At 43.8% G+C, this 17,580-nt stretch overlaps 2 protein-coding genes across 2 annotated transcripts in view; both read left to right on the plus strand.

Moving 5' to 3' along the window:
• Nucleotides 1-1,030, plus strand: part of as3mt (arsenite methyltransferase) — a 37,433-nt gene extending 36,403 nt beyond the window's left edge. Inside the window, exon 11 of the mRNA XM_084318089.1 lies at nt 455-1,030. Within this exon, the coding sequence (XP_084174215.1) occupies nt 455-562 (108 nt within the window). The 3' untranslated portion in view covers nt 563-1,030. The remainder of the gene's footprint in view (nt 1-454) is intronic.
• An 864-nt stretch (nt 1,031-1,894) lies between these two features.
• cnnm2b (cyclin and CBS domain divalent metal cation transport mediator 2b) overlaps nt 1,895-17,580 on the plus strand; it is a gene marked incomplete at both ends in the record, with an annotated part of 99,619 nt that continues 83,933 nt past the window's right edge. The window contains one exon of the mRNA XM_084319089.1: nt 1,895-3,386. Within this exon, the coding sequence (XP_084175215.1) occupies nt 1,895-3,386 (1,492 nt within the window). The remainder of the gene's footprint in view (nt 3,387-17,580) is intronic.

The raw sequence follows: 17,580 nt of genomic DNA on the forward strand, positions 1-17,580 counted from the left end.
TTTCTAAAGTGGTGGCGTCACATAAACAAGTGACTGCGGTCACAAAAGCCCCAGGCTTGCAAACCGCAGTCACGAAAGGGGCTAGGTGAAACCTAGCTAAGGCCCCCTATGCTGCTACCTTATCATTTCATTGAACTGTAATTAACATAACACAAGGATATGAAGAATAAAAAGCTGTAATAAAAAAAGTAGTAATAAAAAAGAAGTAATAAAAAGCCGTTGGTCCCGTTCATACAGTATGTGCAAGCACAGCTACTGTGAAACGCTGATATGATGAACACATACGCCTGATAGCAGAGCCATAAATTAAAGGAGCAGCCATAAATTCAGATACTTTTTTTTTTTTTTTTAATATAAACCTTAGTGAATAATGTCTGGAATTTACATGGAATAGTTCCTTGTACCTGAACGTGAGTCTAATTATGTGTACTGTATGTTGGAACTGTCTATTCAGGCTGTAACAGTGGATCCTTTCGAGCTGATCCAGAAAATGGGGTCTGCAAAACCGGTTTCAACCATTGGGGGGTGCTGCGGCACCCAGTCAACTGCCTGCTGCAAATAATGGGAGAACGCCACCCAGGACATGGAGGCCCAGCCAGTATACACATACTGCAGACTGTGTAAAATGCTAGTAATTTATGTAGATATACTATAGCGTATCCTATATTTCAAATTTAAAAATGTAATTAGAAGATGAATGAGGTTGTGGTTGAGCATATAGCTTTTCAATTGGCCTATGTGATTTTATTGATATGAGCTTGATGTCTATAGACTATACCATTAACGCCTTTGTCTGAACAAATGACACTACTGTGTACCGTACCCAATACCTCCATTAATTTATTACCATCATTTTTATTAAATGCTCCTTGGGTTGTTCATTGAACCATTAATGTATTGATGTTGTCGTGTGTGTTGTTTGCCATAATCATTTTTACAAAGACTGATGAGTAATTGCTTCAATAAACAATTTCATGCGAATTTCATATTTTGCGCTACAGCCTACTTGCAGCATGGGACGCCTTTTACGCACGGCGCAAATCGGCACGTCTAACATTTTGAGTGACATTAGCAAATGAATGGAGACTGCTGCTGATTAGTTCAATAAAGTGTCTACATGTGTAGAATAAGAATTACGGGACTGTTGACCACTTTCAGTGTAGAGGCTCTTGTGGAACTTGGCCTCGGCGCAGCAGCACCCATTAGTGTCTCCGCTCCTGGTGCCATTTGAAGCGACTATCTTGATGGTGACGATCGAAGGCGCACTGACTGACGAGACACGTCCCATCATCATCAAACTGAATTGAATACTTAATTGTGTGTATGTTATTATTAGGTTTTCTCACCGAATCCATCTAAAGTAAAAAAAAAAAAAAGTCACGAGGAAAGTAGTCTTTCGCTTTTTTACATGAGGTAGGGGGGGACCCTGATGTAAACAAGACGAAAGTCTTTCTCTGGTCTGCATCCCCTTAACACTTGTATGTATTGAGCTGTACTGTACTGTACCCTTTCTGCAATCTGTTAAATAAAGTTTTCAATCAATCAATCAAAGTAGTCTGCCCTTGTTTTGGAATTTCATTCGCTGGAGGGGAGCCGCGAACACCCCGCCCCTGAGCGGCCGCTGCACCGGATTGGACCCCGCCGTCGCCCGTCTCTCTCGGGGACCTCAGGGGCGGCGCACGGGTCCACAGCCTGCAGGAGCGCAGCACGGAGCAGCGACCAGTATCGGACCGGACGGACGGACGGACGCGTAGTGGAACCAAGCAGGTCCCTCCTGATGCACAAGTCACGACTATACCCTCGGCGGAGGAGATGAAGGCGGACTCCGATTGGCTCTGATTTTTAAAAGCCTTTTTCATTCAGGAGGTTGGTTGTTGCCCCCCTTGTTATCAATATGGCAGAGCCGTCATCAGCACCAGTACCCACTACTGCAAACATGGCGTCACTTAGCCGGGTTCGAGTTCTGACGATGATTATTTTCTTGACCGTCAGCGGCTGTTTAGTCAGCCCGTCAAGTGGCAAAGAATTGGGGTCCGAGGAGACTGTGATCATCGGGCTGCGGCTGGAGGACACGGACGACATCTCCTTCATGGACCGGGGCTACCTGCGGGTGAGTGAGCGCTCCCGGGTGAAACTCAGGGTCTACGGGCAAAACATAAACAACGAGACCTGGTCCAAGATTTCTTTCACGGAACACGAGCGGGGCACGGCAACGATAGGGAACATGATTGACATCTCGTCAGGGGATAACCAGAGTCAAGAAGACGCGCCCGGCTTCCACCCGTGTGGCATCAGGACTTCGGATATCATCATATTACCCAATATGATCCTAAATCGCAAGACGTCGGGAATAGTTGAAATCGAGGTCAAACCCCTTAGAAAGACGGAGCGGAGTAAATCCTATTACCTTTGCATCGCCACCTCCTCGACACCTGCCGTGGCTGGAACCCACCACGACACATGGATCTACCACGTCGGAGACGACACCGGCGTGATGGTGGTGGAGGAGAAGAAGTTTCTGCTGCCCTTCTGGCTCCAGGTCATCTTCATCTCCATGTTGCTCTGTCTGTCCGGCATGTTCAGTGGCCTGAACTTGGGCCTGATGGCGCTGGACCCCATGGAGCTACAGATAGTCCAGAACTGTGGCAGGGAGAAAGAAAGGAATTATGCCAAAAAGATTGAGCCCGTTAGGAGCCAAGGGAATTACTTGCTGTGTTCACTGCTACTGGGGAACGTGTTGGTGAACACAACGCTGACCATCCTGCTGGATGATATAGCTGGTTCGGGGTTCATCGCGGTGGTCATGTCCACCATTGGGATAGTCATCTTCGGGGAGATCGTGCCACAGGCCATCTGCTCCAGGCACGGCCTGGCCGTCGGCGCCAACACCATATTCCTCACCAAGTTCTTCATGCTCCTCACCTTCCCCGCCTCTTACCCGGTGAGCAAACTGCTAGATTACCTGTTGGGTCAGGAGATAGGGACCGTGTACAACCGGGAGAAGCTGCTGGAGATGCTGCGAGTGACGGACCCTTACAATGACCTGGTCAAAGAGGAGCTGAACATCATCCAGGGTGCCCTGGAGCTCAGGACTAAGACCGTGGAAGACGTGATGACGCCGCTGCGAGATTGTTTTATGATCCCCGGTGATGGTATGCTTGATTTCAGCGCCATGTCCGAGATCATGGAGAGTGGTTACACGCGCATCCCTGTGTTCGAGGGCGAAAGGTCCAACATAGTGGATCTACTGTTCGTCAAGGACCTGGCTTTTGTCGACCCGGATGACTGCACCTCGCTGAAAACCATTACCAAGTTTTACAGTCACCCCTTGCATTTTGTGTTCAATGACACCAAGCTGGATGCAATGCTGGAGGAGTTCAAGAAAGGTGAGCTGGTTTCCATGCTTACATTATCCTTTTCCATTTCTAATGTACAGGTTGTCATCGTCAATGAAGTCCACTTGGTCCCCCCTCCATCCCCCCCGACGTCATGCAAACAAATGAGCAGATAATAGCCTTATTCACTCAGCTGGCAGGTGTTTTAGTCTTTCCTTGCCACATGAATGCTCAATAGAAAGCATCTCTTCTGACATTCACCCCCCCCTCGCCACTTAAAGGTCAGCCTGTTCTGCCAACCTACTCTGGTTGTAAAAAGCTCAGAAGAGACTACTCACTAGACAACACTAGAAGACTGATAACCCAGTCAGATAGATACACGCCACAGCTGTCACCTCAGGGTCGATCATTGTAGTAAGAGCATTACCTTCTCAAGGCGTGATGGAGGATGGACCGGGGGAGTTATGCAACAGTGTCTTTTCAGTCTGTGACAAAACCCATCACTCTAAATGTCTGTGCCCTTTTTAAAGGTCAAGGTGTGCGAGTGGAGAGGCGACACGACGAACCTCAAAAAACTGATTTTCAGGAACAAAATGATCATTCTTGACCCCTCGAGATTTCACAGGAAATGCAGGTACAGGAGGTAAACAGGGCAGTGGTTTGGCCACATGGCAGTCATATCTCTCCTGCCTCACAACAGCCAGCACCATGTCAGTCAGGTAGAGGTGAGCTGCTCTTGTTGTGGCCACTTTGCTCACTTCCTGTAAAGAAGAGGGAGGGATGGAGGGGGGGGGGGGGGGGTGTTATCTTTCGCCATCACTTCCATTCTGTGTGTTAATGTTCACACAGTACCCCTCTCCTCCTCTCTCTCTCTCTCTCTCTCTCGCTCTCGCTCTCTTTCATTCAACTTTTTACTCTTTCCCCTCTGGTTCTCTCCATCCCTCGCCCTCTCTCTCTCTCTCTGATTTGTGAATGCATTAGGATATGTGGGAATGGTGCAATGGTGGTGCTGAGGTTATCAGGTGGGGGCATCTTGTTTGAGAACCTGCTTAAATCCCTCCTCTCCCTCCCTCTCTTGTGCCTTTGTCTCTGAGTGATGGAGGCGATAACTCCGTTTGTCCGGTCCCTGGAATGCACTCGTGTGGATAATGAATAACAGCCCCTAACACCCTCAAGCCCCCTGTGTGCTCTCTATGTGTGTGTGTGTGTGTGTGTGTGTTAGTGTGCATGGCACTGAAAAATATGTTTACCTCACCCACAGTTTACCTGGTGTTTTGTGTAGCCACCCACCCCCCACCCTCCTCTCTGTGGCCTCTAACTAACTTGTTTTATTACTGGCACCGTACCCTTGTGCAAGCCATGCACCACTCTATAATGACAAATGCCAAACACGCAATTGGGTGAAACCTCATGATGTTGGTTTACGAGAAGTGATGCACGCGGGAACTGTTGTTAGCATGCATGCAACAGGTGGCTGCAGCTTCGCCCTTGGAAGATAGCATTGGCACTATGCTTTTGAAGGCAAATAACGACACATTTAATAGCATCTAGTAAATATTCAGGCTTTTCCTAAACTATTAATTGTCAGACATGCCTATGTAGCTGCATTCTTAATGCAGATAGAAATCCACAAAGATTAAGAATGAAAAATGTACCATCAATTCAAGGGGACATAAGGAATGGGCATATTGCTTTGTGAAAAAAAAATGCTGTTTCATGGCTTTTCTGTTATAGCTTAATTTTTCTACTTTATTTTGTTACAGTATGCTACACAATACAATCCCTTTTCCAAGGCGGTAAAAAATGTGATTGATGTATTGCGTGGTCATGGGAACATTTGTTTTTGTTGTAAGAGGATTAATTGGGGAGGGGGGCGGGGGGGCAGAGGGAGAGAAACTAGGACAAATCAATGAGTTCCATTACAGGAAACTAGGTCTAATTCTCCATGCAAAATTGGCATTACAAATGACATAATATACTATTCTGTGATTTCTGTTCTTCCTCCCGTTTGACCATTTTACAGTAGCAGTGTGTTTTTTTTGCATGTCCCTTCTAGTTACACATGCATTACATCTAAGAAGTCAGAGGTCGACGGTAGTGCAGCGCCCCTGGAGCAGTTTGGAAGTTCAGTGTCTTGCTCAAGGGCACTTGGGCAAAAACAGTGGGCACTGTAGATGTAACAACCAGCTCACCATTATGGAATACACCCTCCTTTTCTGTGCTGGGGATCAAACCAGCAACCTTTTTGTTTACCGGTTGGCCTCTTTACCTCTTGGCCATCCCGCCTCCCCTAATGCAGCCCCAGTGGCGGTTGGGGGGGTGCGGCATCAGCCCCGGTCCCCGGGTTCCTGGTCCTGGCCCCGCTCCAGAGTGGGAACTTGCCTCCAGCGCCTCCTGTATGTCATAAGCAACTGTTTTAAGGCGGGGGTCGTTGGGTCTTTTTTGGAACAATAGTGGGCACCCTCAAAAACATGTAAATAGCAAGTAGACACATACCCAAATACAGCAGATTGGCTATTACAGCATACAATTGTTGACCTATGTTCAGCAGCCTTAATTTAGTTTAGTTTATTACATTTATTTGAATAGGGACAGTGCACATTATTCAACAGTAATGACCACTGTAAATATGCCAATGTTAGCTGGGTAGCTAGTTTTCAACATAGGCAAGATGTTAAATGCCAGGTAAAAACAGAATAGATAGACATTTTATAATTTTTAAGAGCATAATTAAAACCGTATTTGAATATAACAGCATAGTTAAAAGTGGTTACATTGACATTTACATTTAGTCATTTAGCTGACTTACATGTTCTGTACGACAAGACGGCAGGAAGGGCACAACTCTATCAGCTGAGTAACAATGTTCATCAAAGTGGTGAGTGCTACAGTGTAAGTTAGTTTATTAGGACAAGTGCATGACCGTAAGGTTCGATTTATTTAATAAAAAAAAAAAATTGGCTATAAAATACATAATTTGCTATTGGCAAAGTGGGGGAAAATACAGAGTAGGATGGGAGAATACAATACAGGAAAGAAAAATGCTGAGACAGAACAAGACAAGACGGGGACAATGTAACATCAGCAACATGTAGGCATGCCAACATGCCAACATGCCAACAGGCAGACGGACATAAGTAACGTCAACCTGACCTGATGGTATAAAATAAGATCCCACCATCAGTATCTCCCACCTCACTCAGCACATCTGTTGTTTAATCCGTCTATGTTTTGACTACTGATCGCTGACACACACAGACAGTATTTAGTGTAAAATGTTCATTGAACTATTGAGGTTTGTGGGTGTGTTTTGAGTGTAAATGAATGCAGCCAGTTTGTGAAGTCGGAGTTAAACTGAAGGACATGCTGATGGAACGACAGGGGAACATATTGCCCACCAGACATCCAACACACAACCTGGTGGGACGCTCTGTAGAATACAGGATCATCACAGGTTCCTCAAACTACAGTCTCCTCTCTCTCACGTTAGCGTTGACACGGAATGCTTGTTCTAATGTTATTTTGCAGGAACGAGTCAGGACCCCTTTGTAGCTGTAGCGTCACTCACACAGGCTCCTCCATTTCCCCCTTCGTTTTGCCCTGAAAGGCTACTTTCCAGTCCGGGGCTTTTGACGGTTCTTGAATACCGACCCAAATAAAGATTAAGATACTGTGTAGGAACATTCCAACTTCACATTTCAGATGCCAAAGACTAGGCCAAGACTTTATTCTTTGATATGGCGAGTTTTTCTTACGGCGTGGCTGGGTCCCAGTCCCAGAACAGCCCCAGTGGCGGTTGGAGGGGGGGGGGGGGGGGGGGGGGGTGCGGCATCAGCCCCGGTCCCCGGGCTCCTGGTCCTGGCCCCGCTCCAGAGCGGGAACTTGCCTCCAGCGCCTCCTGTATGTCATAAGCAACTGTTTTGAGGCGGGGGTCGCCGGGTCAGACGTTCACGTCACTCTGGCTCTGGTCACGGTGCAACACTTGCTTCAAAGTGCTTTTGTATTGTAAGTCATTGTTAATTAATTTGACGCCCGCTTGTGGAGCTGTACAGTCGTCTGAAGTCGAGTAGGAAAGGGGGGGGGGAACCCATATTGCCCTGATGTACTGCAGTTTGCCGGAGCACCTGGGAAGCCTGCTTCTTTCTTTTCGCTCAGTTTTGGAGGCAGATTTTGTATTTGCAGAGGTTTTCTTTTGATCTTGTATTCATTCAGACTTACTGTTTTCCACCAAGATGGTGTAATCAGTAGCAACTATAAACGTCAACACGGGACATTGGGAAAGGAATTTAGGAAAGAAGGGAACACAAAATTGACCTATGTCGAACCTCGCCCCATGTTCTTGATCCTCCAATCACAAGGGCAGGGCTCAAGATAGGACAATTAAGATTGGTCAATCTTAATCTTAAATAGCAGATCTTGAATGTTGGAAGGTCTGCTGCTGTTTTCTCTGGTGTGCCTCATCGGTGTCTGGTATATAGTGTACAGTGATGTCTACGTTTGACATACCAGCCAGTCAGCCACACTATATGGTACTACAGCATCAATGGTGCCGTTAAAGGAACACTCCACAAAAAAAAAAGAAGAAAGCTTATTTATTCTTAAAAACTACAAACGGTCTGGTACAAATACAATTTGGTGTGAGAGTTATGGAGTTAAACAGAGTTGTAATGCGTGATGTCATTATGATGTCACATATTCCAGGAAGTATTAAATCCAGCTCAGTGAAGCGATGAAAATGAAAAAACTAAAGGAACAACAATAATATCGAGGCCTTTATGACATCACACATTCCAACTGTTTCACTCAATAACTCTCAAGCCAAATTAGTTTGTACAAGAGTTTGTAGTTTCGGGATATGTGCGAGATTACAGTAAATCAGTTTTGGGTTGAGTGTTCCTGCATTAGCCCAAACCAGATCTAGACCCCAACTGATCTACGAAATGCTAAGGTTGAGCCTGGGGTTAGGGTTAAGAGGTTATAGTTCAGGAGTAGACGCTCCTTATGGAAACTTCTGACCCCCTTCGCTAACTGCCCTCCATCTGCGATTGCAACAATTAGTGTCCATCATCCAGGGGCCACTCGTCAAGCAGCAGGTTCAGCCATTAATGAGTGGGTCAGTAATGCGCCATTTGGGAACAACCCAAGTAGTACAGAGCAGAAGAAGGGCAGATCAGCTCCCCCTCCAAGTTCAAGGCATTTCCGATCTTTCTTTCATGAAAATGAAAGTTCACTCACCATTACCAGGAATGAATTTTTTTTGTTGCATTTTGAGCCAAGGTCAAAGGGATTGAGGGGGAGTTACAAGGTCAACAGGCTTGAGGGGGACTTACAAGGTCAACGGTAGATGCCACATGAACGTGTTACACACCATCTGGAATCTGGGACCCTGAAGATTGATTAGAAATGCAGCTTAGCACTCTGTACATTTTTGATTTTCATCTACTCAAGGTTTGAACGTTTAGAATGTATAAAGGTTTGGGAAAGTGTTAAGGAAACATGTAATGGTAATTCCCCCTACTCGATAATGTGTAAAACCTTGAATAACATATAATATGTCCATACTGTGATGTGGTGTCGGTAACTTTTCACATCAGGAGATTTGTTTTTGACTTGTGTTGTGACTTGTTTATTTTTCTCAACAATTGGATGGCAAGCTTTTTTTCTCCTGAAAAGTCTCAGAGACCCCCCTTATTGACAATTCAGCTGGACAAACCATATTAATGGCCCATATTTGGGTGTAACGTTTCATAGTGCTATGATTAACCTGGAGGGCACAGTAGGTCATTTCATACAGTGAGGTGTTGTGTTTTATCACTTCATCGCTTGCACTGAAAGAGATACTTAAGTACTTACATCATCACACGTGAAGTTGAGCTCCTTGTTCCACAATAGTCTCGCCTTTACAGCCAAATTAAATTCATGCAATTCATCCAAGATGCAAAAACAACACATTTGTCCTATAACCCTAAACTACATGGGATTACCATAAATTGATTGATTGATTGATTGTATTGACATCATCCAAGGGATAAAAACATGATGCAATGCAAGCACTTATTTCCATCATGGTCCCTGGTATTAAGAGACAGGACACACATCAACATAAAACATTGAACATAATCATAAAACATTGAGAGACTATATACATATATAGAAGATAAAAGAAAATAAATATGCTACCCTCTCTTTCCTATACCGATAGCCATGTTCGTACCGACTTTCTGAAGCCAGTTAACCTAGGGGCCTGTTCAATGCTGTTGGGCAGGCTGTTCCACAGTACTGCAGCTGAATAAAGGAAGGAATGCTGGCCATATGAAATATGTACTAAATAAATCTGAAAGGGACTATGTTTGGGCATGGGTGACGTGTAAAGGTGAGAGTCTTGTGGTTCCATTGGACCCCTTTGGAAATGTCCATGCCAATCCTTCACCTAACAAGGACAGACGGATGCATAGATGCAAACAGGGAACAAACTTAACTTTTTGACTTACCATTTGGCTGGTAGATTTTAAAAACTACCAGCCAGGCAGATTTTTTACCAGCCAAAAATTAAAAATAGCTTTTTAGTATATCGCCATGTGTTATTATTACTATATAATACTCTCATATGCTATTTTCAATTAATATCATAAACAACATAAGGAATATTAGCATAATTTTGAGTGGACTGAAGGAATGAGTCAGCGTTAATAGTTTTAAATGCAAATAATTTATTGAAACATAGAAGTGGGGTCGGACACACACACACTGTTTCAACTCACCACCCCGCATCATATTGTAGTATAGTCTGTCTTCAAACTTCCACTCCTCTCGAAACCTTTTTATATTTGAATATCAACATTATCTGTGCATCCTCAGTAATCCTCAGTTTACTACAATATACTCCTCTCCTGAGTCCTGACTAGTGACTTCATCGTCTTTCCAAACGCACGCACACACACAGAGAAAGGGAGAGTGCCCCCCCCCCCCCATTTCCCCAGTCCACACTGTCTGCTGTTCTCTATGGCTCTGCCGCTGATCAGGATTAGCTTGTTAGCTTACGCTAACATAACGTTCATTTCGGGCGATGTGGGCATAAAGGAATGGCGACGATGCAATGCATGTTAGATGCATTTGACCCGTTGTGAGAAGAAGAAAAAACCACAGACTTATTTCGGCTCGCAAAATAGGCGCACTGCTGGGTAGCTCTGCTCTCAGGGAACAAACTTAACTTTTTGACTTACCAGCCATTTGGCTGGTAGATTTTAAAAACTACCAGCCAGGCAGATTTTTTACCAGCCATTGGCGGTTGGCTGGTACTTATTTTGTTCCCTGGATGCAAAGCGCTCTCGTATACGTAGATTGAACTGGTCTTACACAAAGTGCAGAATTGCCAGTCGTGGCAGATTGTGTGAGTGACGCAGGGAACAAACTTAACTTTTTGACTTACCAGCCATTTGGCTGGTAGATTTTTAAAAGTACCAGCCGGGCAGATTTTTTTACCAGCCAAAAATTATAAATAGCTTTTTAGTATATCGCCATGTGTTATTATTACATATAATACTCTCATATGCTATTTTCAATTAATATCATAAACAACATAAGGAATATTAGCATAATTTTGAGTGGACTGAAGGAATGAGTCAGCGTTAATAGTTTTAAATGCAAATAATTTATTGAAACATAGAAGTGGGGTCGGGACACACACAGTGTTTCAACTCACCACCCCCGCATCATATTGTAGTCTGTCTTCAAACTTCCACTCTTCCCAAAACCTTTTTATATTGAATATCAACATTATTGATCCTCAGTAATCCTCAGTTTACTATAATATACTCCTGTCCTGAGTCCTGACTAGTGACTCCGTCGTCTTTCCAAACGCACGCACACACACACACACACAGGGAAGGGGAGAGTGCCCCCCATTTCCCTTTCCTCAGTGCTGTTCACTGTGGCTCTGCCTCGTCTGATCATCAGGATTAGCTTGTTAGCTTACGTTAACGTTGTAGTGATTGGTACATAAACGTTAATTTCGGGCGATGTGGGCATAAAGGAATGGCGACGGTGCAAAGCATGTAGCTGCATTGGACTCGTTGTGAGAAGAAAAAAAACATCACAGACTTATTTCGCGTCTGTAGGCGCACTGCTGTGTTAACGCTGCTGTGTTTAACGCTGCTGCTCTGTTTTCAAGAAACAACACGGAGTGGGCGGATATCATATGACTTGCGGAGTTGCTAAGGGTTTTTCTAAATAAGAGTATCATATGAACCTGAACGTTGCTAGCTGCCGGAGCCCAGATATTATGACTGGAGCTGCGCTTGGGGCGGCAATGAGACTCGCACAGGATTTTCAAAAATAAGAGTATCTTATATATTATAGAGAACTACACGCCAGCTGGCGGGCAGACTATTATTTTTAGACGCCAGACGGTAAATCTACACTCATTTGGCGAATGGCGTCTAGTTATTTTGTTCCCTGTGAGTGAGTGTATGAGTGAGTTAGTGACATTGCCATTTATAGACATTTTTGCTTGACTTTGGATCAGGATTTTAAGTTAAGCTAGCATGATCAGGTTAGTATCTACTATCTAGGCTACAGATTTCTCAACGTTTGTAGTTTCAATTGATGTCACACTACCTTAACCCTATCTTTAAAATGGAGCCAGTGACACCTGAAAGATGGTAACATCCACCACCTATCTCTGAGGGTTAAGAGGCTCGACCCAACAGTGGCAACGGTAGTTTCTTTTTACCTCCTGCGACAGCCTCATTCCTCCCTTCTTATCAACTAATACACACATGCAAAGATGCCCGATATATAGATTAGAAGTCTTTGGCCCAAACATTCGACACACACACCTAACCTCCCCCTCTCTGTCTCTCAAGTGGGTATATTTCTTATCCTGGACCTCTGTGATCTTGCAATGTACATGGATGTTCAGGACCAGCATTACTATCACTGATTGGCAGTGTTCTGTGCCCTGCTTCATCACGACAGATGTGCGAGTCGTTGTCCTTGGATAATAATTCCCCGTAACGTTGTTGAAAGGCCCCCACGGGCGTTTCAGTCATTAGTTAATTAGTTTCTCTTTTGGCGTGACTTCAGCCCCCGAACACTCATTTGAAACACTCACGTCGTCGACTAAACACCGGCTCAACTGACTGGTAAATGACCTGTAACACAGGAGCTGAGTTTCACAACACATTAACTGCCGTGGTGTTGCCTTTGCCTTGTGTTCAACATTTTTATCACAGCCTGTGTGTGTTGCGCTCATCTATTGAGAACGAGGTCCCCAGGGTAAAAAAGAGCCTACATGAGCTCTGGCACGTCTTGAACTAGTTCCCCACTTTCGCCAATATAGGCCATCTATGCTTAATTCAGATTCAGCAGCCTCTGCAGACTCCCCACTCAGTACTTCGTCTTAAAGTGACACGCTCTTTCTCTCCTCTGTCCTCGAAAACCAGAATTGTCGAAAAACAATCACAGGAATCTGCCTGAAATGCTCCCCCACCACCCCCCAAAAGCCTGGCCGTTTGCTGGTGTTGTGTCGTAAATGTCAAGGTAACCTGTTGGAGTGTTTGCTTGGCAACACTGGGTTCTAATGCTGGAATAAGAGGTGGGATTAAGTGGCGTCATGTTGGCAACACTGGACGGTTCCTGGTGAGGGAGACCCCTTTGAACACAGCAGGGCCTCTCCTTCAGGCCTCTCCAACTGTATCAGGACTGATAAACTACCTGCTTGAATCAACTTACTCGGGTCTCGCAGAAGACGTACGTCTTGTACATAGTGTCGTTTTTTTTAAATAATTCAACTCACTGGCACAATGGCCTTGGTGAGCGTGAGGTTTTTGGTCGATTCTTCCAAGTGTCTGTGTTGTATAAAAATAAAAATACTGGCTCTTTCAAATGGCCTACATTCTTAAAATTCTAAGGTTTTAAACCCCGATTAGTACCACAGTTGAGTGTGAATCTAGCCCCCATGCGTTCCCAAAGCCTGTTCAACCTGGCATTATGACTCCTTTTGCGTTTCACATACTCTAAGGCACCTCACGCTTACCCCCCGTATAACTAAAAAAGAAACTAGTGTTACGTCACAAGCCTTTCTACTCCACCACAGAGCGTTATCGACGTTAAAGAAGTGAACACGTCTTGTTTGTGTCGCGTTGAGTTAGGGATGGGCGATATGGCCAAAAATGTTATCACGATAACGATATGATAATGTTATCATATCACTCGATATTGATAATTATCGATATTGTTATAAGTATTAAAATAAAATAAAAATAAAAGTAAAATTGTTTTTTAACAACAGATGTATGTTTATTTTGCAGCAATTCTTTGTCGTTGCCCCCATCTTTAGTGTTACAGCCCCTCACACTCCAGTTCTCAGGCTGCAGCTGGTTTGAAAGCGAAAGTAAACAGGCTTCTCTGCTGGCTGTGGCTCCAGGGGAGTTGAATAGTTCTGGCTCTGCTAGTTTCTTTTCTATCTTTTGACGCTTTTTTGGTGGACAAACCACCGCACATGTGCACCGTGACTCACGACTGGAGACTAGCTCTGCTAGCACTAGAGATGTTCCGATACCATTTTTTCCTTCCCGATCCGATTCCGATACCTAAGCTTTGGGTATCGGCTGATACCGATACTGATCCAATACCAGTGCATACATTAAAAATATATATATATATATATATTATATAAATTCTATTTTTTTTTTACAGCTACAGATACCGTTTTATATATACAGTTTTTTAGTAATAACTAGAAAGTAATGGTATTTATTCAACAACAGGTGATTGTATAGATTAGTATTAGTATCATTAATTGACAACTATGCTCAATGAGTTCACCCATGGAACGGTTGTTGGTTCCGCACGGACGTTATACGTTGTTGCACTTGCTAACCAGTCTGCTCCGGTTCAGTTAGCTAGTAGCAGAAGCTCTGGCTAGTAGTAACGTTTATGTTGTGATTTTCGATGCAAAATAAATATCAACATTCTCTTTTGAGACTCCGCCTCACATCCGAGCTCCCCGTTACACCACTCTGTCTGGACAATGGAATTTAAGAAAGTGTATCTGCTGGTAAAATGACAAACAGCATCACACTTTAATTCACGGTCGATTAAAAACACGTTCATTTTATAATCCTCACTCTCCGCAGGAGATAAATGATGTCATATGGGATCAGAGGCTAGACTTTTGGCGTACTCGCAGATACCGATACCAGCATTTTAGGCTGTATCGGAGGCATTTCCGATACTGGTATTGGTATCGGAACAACTCTAGCTAGCACACATAGCCTACTGTGTACAGACTGTTTCAAAATGTATTTTAAATTAGAAAGCAAACAAAATAAATGGACAAGAGAAAAATTCATCTCAATTTGGTCAGTATTGTCATTTGGACAAGCAAAGCTGTTACTTTAAGTTGCAAGAAAGACAAGTCTGTCCACTATCTCTGGTTTTAAAACTGCCATGTTGCAGGTCACACATTTTTAAATTTTTTTTATTGATATTTATTTATTATCAATCGATATTGATTATTAAAATATATCGCGATAATTATCGTTGTCGTTTTATCGCCCAGCCCTACGTTGAGTGAGTGTCCAGATATGTGATTATATAATATGTCCTTTACAACTCTCTTCTCTTGGTGGTCCATCTCACCAGCAATTGTGTCTGTGTCTAAGCTTGTTACATTTGGCAATATGGTGGAAACGGCTTTAGCCTCCAAATTTGGTCCACTTGGCAGGCTTGTGTTTAGCCAGCAAAAGCTCCAAGAGAAAAAAAAACAAGGTTTTCTACCCGCCTATTCATGAAAATGAATTACAATGAAGCTCCTATTCGCTGCAAAAGAAGGGTTATTATGAGACAGTATTTTAAAGGACAACTGAAATGGTGCTTTTATGAAAAGCTTTTTGATCCAAACCTCTTATTGACCTGTCCTTGCTACTCAAAGTGTAGATTCCATTTAATTGTGTTTAATGCTTCAATAGACCGCTTATTACAGTGTCGGTGGCCTTTTTGAGAAATGCTTTTAAGCCATTTGTTATGTAACGGAGTCAGTCGAGAATAAGTCACACATTGTGCCGGTCAAATGAATGGGATATTAAATGTCACACAATCCTGAAAGGCATGTCGATTTTTTTCTTCCAGTTGGCCTTCTGAATAAGTGGACAGAGGGGTCTTGAACTCAAATCTATCATTTTTAACATGCAGTGCTACTGTTGGCTGTGCTTGAATTAATTATTATTGGGGGATGAAGGTGCTAAACCTTATTGTAATTGGTGGTTTTCTTTATTATTCAGCTTCCACCACATCTACCTCAGTGCATGTATTGCTTTTTATGCAATTCGGCATGCTGATAATGAGCAAAGTTACGTGATTACACAAAAAAAGCATAACAATTTAGAATCTTTTGAAAAACTTTTTTTCCCTAAGGCTTTTTTGTTCTTCCATCAATTTGAACCTAACTTGCAGAATTTCTTTAGGGGGCATACTGTAGTTATACGTTTGTTATTCAACACAGCTGAATCAGTTGAAAAACATGGGTGCTATGAATAAACAAGTTTGGGGAAATGGCGCAAAATATATGCATGCACCAAAGTTGCTCACATGACTTTGTTTCCAATACAGACGTTGTTCAGTCATGTCTGTTGGTTACAACGACACCAAAGGACCCGAGAGATGCAGCCTTTACATTTTCACATGAAGCACACATGGAGTCCCATTCGTTTCATGGCAAAACCTTTCACAGGTTCTTATTTTTCCCAGGTGGTGATAAGGTGTTTTGCATGATACAGTGTTTTGGGTGATAAGGTGTTTTGTATAAGGTGGAAGATGTTTTTGGTAATAAGGTGTTGATATGGTGTTTTGCATGATAAGATATTTTGGGTGGGGGGCGGCTGGGTGGCGCAGCGGACATTGCGCTCGTCACCAACGCAAGAGACACCGGGTTCAAATCCGGCTGTCGGCGTTGCCTCCGGCTTGGGCCGGCCGTCATACTGGCTCAATTGGCAGAGTCAGCGGGTGGAAGTCGATGGGTGGTAATCTGGACGTTGTGGACAACGACTCCTACAGGTCGGTTGGGGGATGCCTGCACAGCAGAGACAGGGAATAGCGGGGGTAGTGTGAGCCTCCCACACGTTACACCTCGCCAATGAGAGTCCGTGCTGGCAGATGAAAAGATGTGACAGGCTGCCTCCTCGTGTACCGGAGGGGACACGTGATGCAAGGCTTCTATCCTCCCTATGACCGACATGTGGGGGGCATATGCGAGCAACGTTCAAGACAGGGGAGGGGAGAATTGGAAACAGCGAAATTGGGATGGGAGAAAAATAGAAAAATAAGGAGAAAAAGTGGATTAAAAAAATAAAGATATTTTGGGTGATGAGGTGTTTTGGGTGATAATGTGTTTTGTATAAGGTGGAAGATGTTTTGGGTAATAAGGTGTTGATAGGGTGTTTTGGGTGAAAAGGTGTTTTGTATAAGGTGGAAGATGTTTTGGGTGATAAGGTGTTTTGTATAAGGTGGAAGATGTTTTGGGTGATGAGGTGTTTTGTATAAGGTGGAAGATGTTTTGGGTGATACAGTGTTTTGTAATTGTGGAAGATGTTTTGGGTGATAAGGTGTTTTGTATAAGGTGGAAGATGTTTTGGGTGATAAGGTGTTTTGTATAAGGTGGAAGGTGTTTTGGGTGATAAGGTGTGTTGGGTGATAAGGTGTTGATAAGGTGTTTTGGGTGATAAGGAGCTTGTTAAACTCATGAGTGTGCCACTGGCTTATATCATCTGGTTGGTAAACCTAAAATACCTTTCCGATGATGAGTACAACTAGTCTGCTGACGTTGTCACAAGGGCTACAAGGTTCAGATGCTTCTCTGAGACTATTTGCAAAGCATATCTGATTCATTCACATCCATCATCCATCACGTTACTGCAATGATGACTCCTACTGTAAGTGACTCATTAGACTCAAATCATGGGCATTTCCTGAAGCAGGGCTTTGGCTGTTTGTGTTTCATGGAAGTAAGCAGGCAGCTCAGCCTGCTTCCCGGCACAAGTTGCTCAGGATCTTTAGCTATGCACTGTTGTGTAATACAGAATACCACCCTCCTCTGGTCTCCCTTTAAGAAGCAGTTCCCCGAAACAGAGATAATGCTATAGGCCCATGTTTTACCCGTCAACAACAAAAACAACAGGTGGCATTGACCTCATAGTTCACAAGGAGAAAGAGGTACACAACAGACCTCTCACGCGGTCACGTCATT

Source organism: Notolepis coatsorum (assembly GCF_963971535.1).
Source record: "Notolepis coatsorum genome assembly, chromosome: 7".
NCBI classification, from domain to species: Eukaryota; Metazoa; Chordata; class Actinopteri; order Aulopiformes; family Paralepididae; genus Notolepis; species Notolepis coatsorum.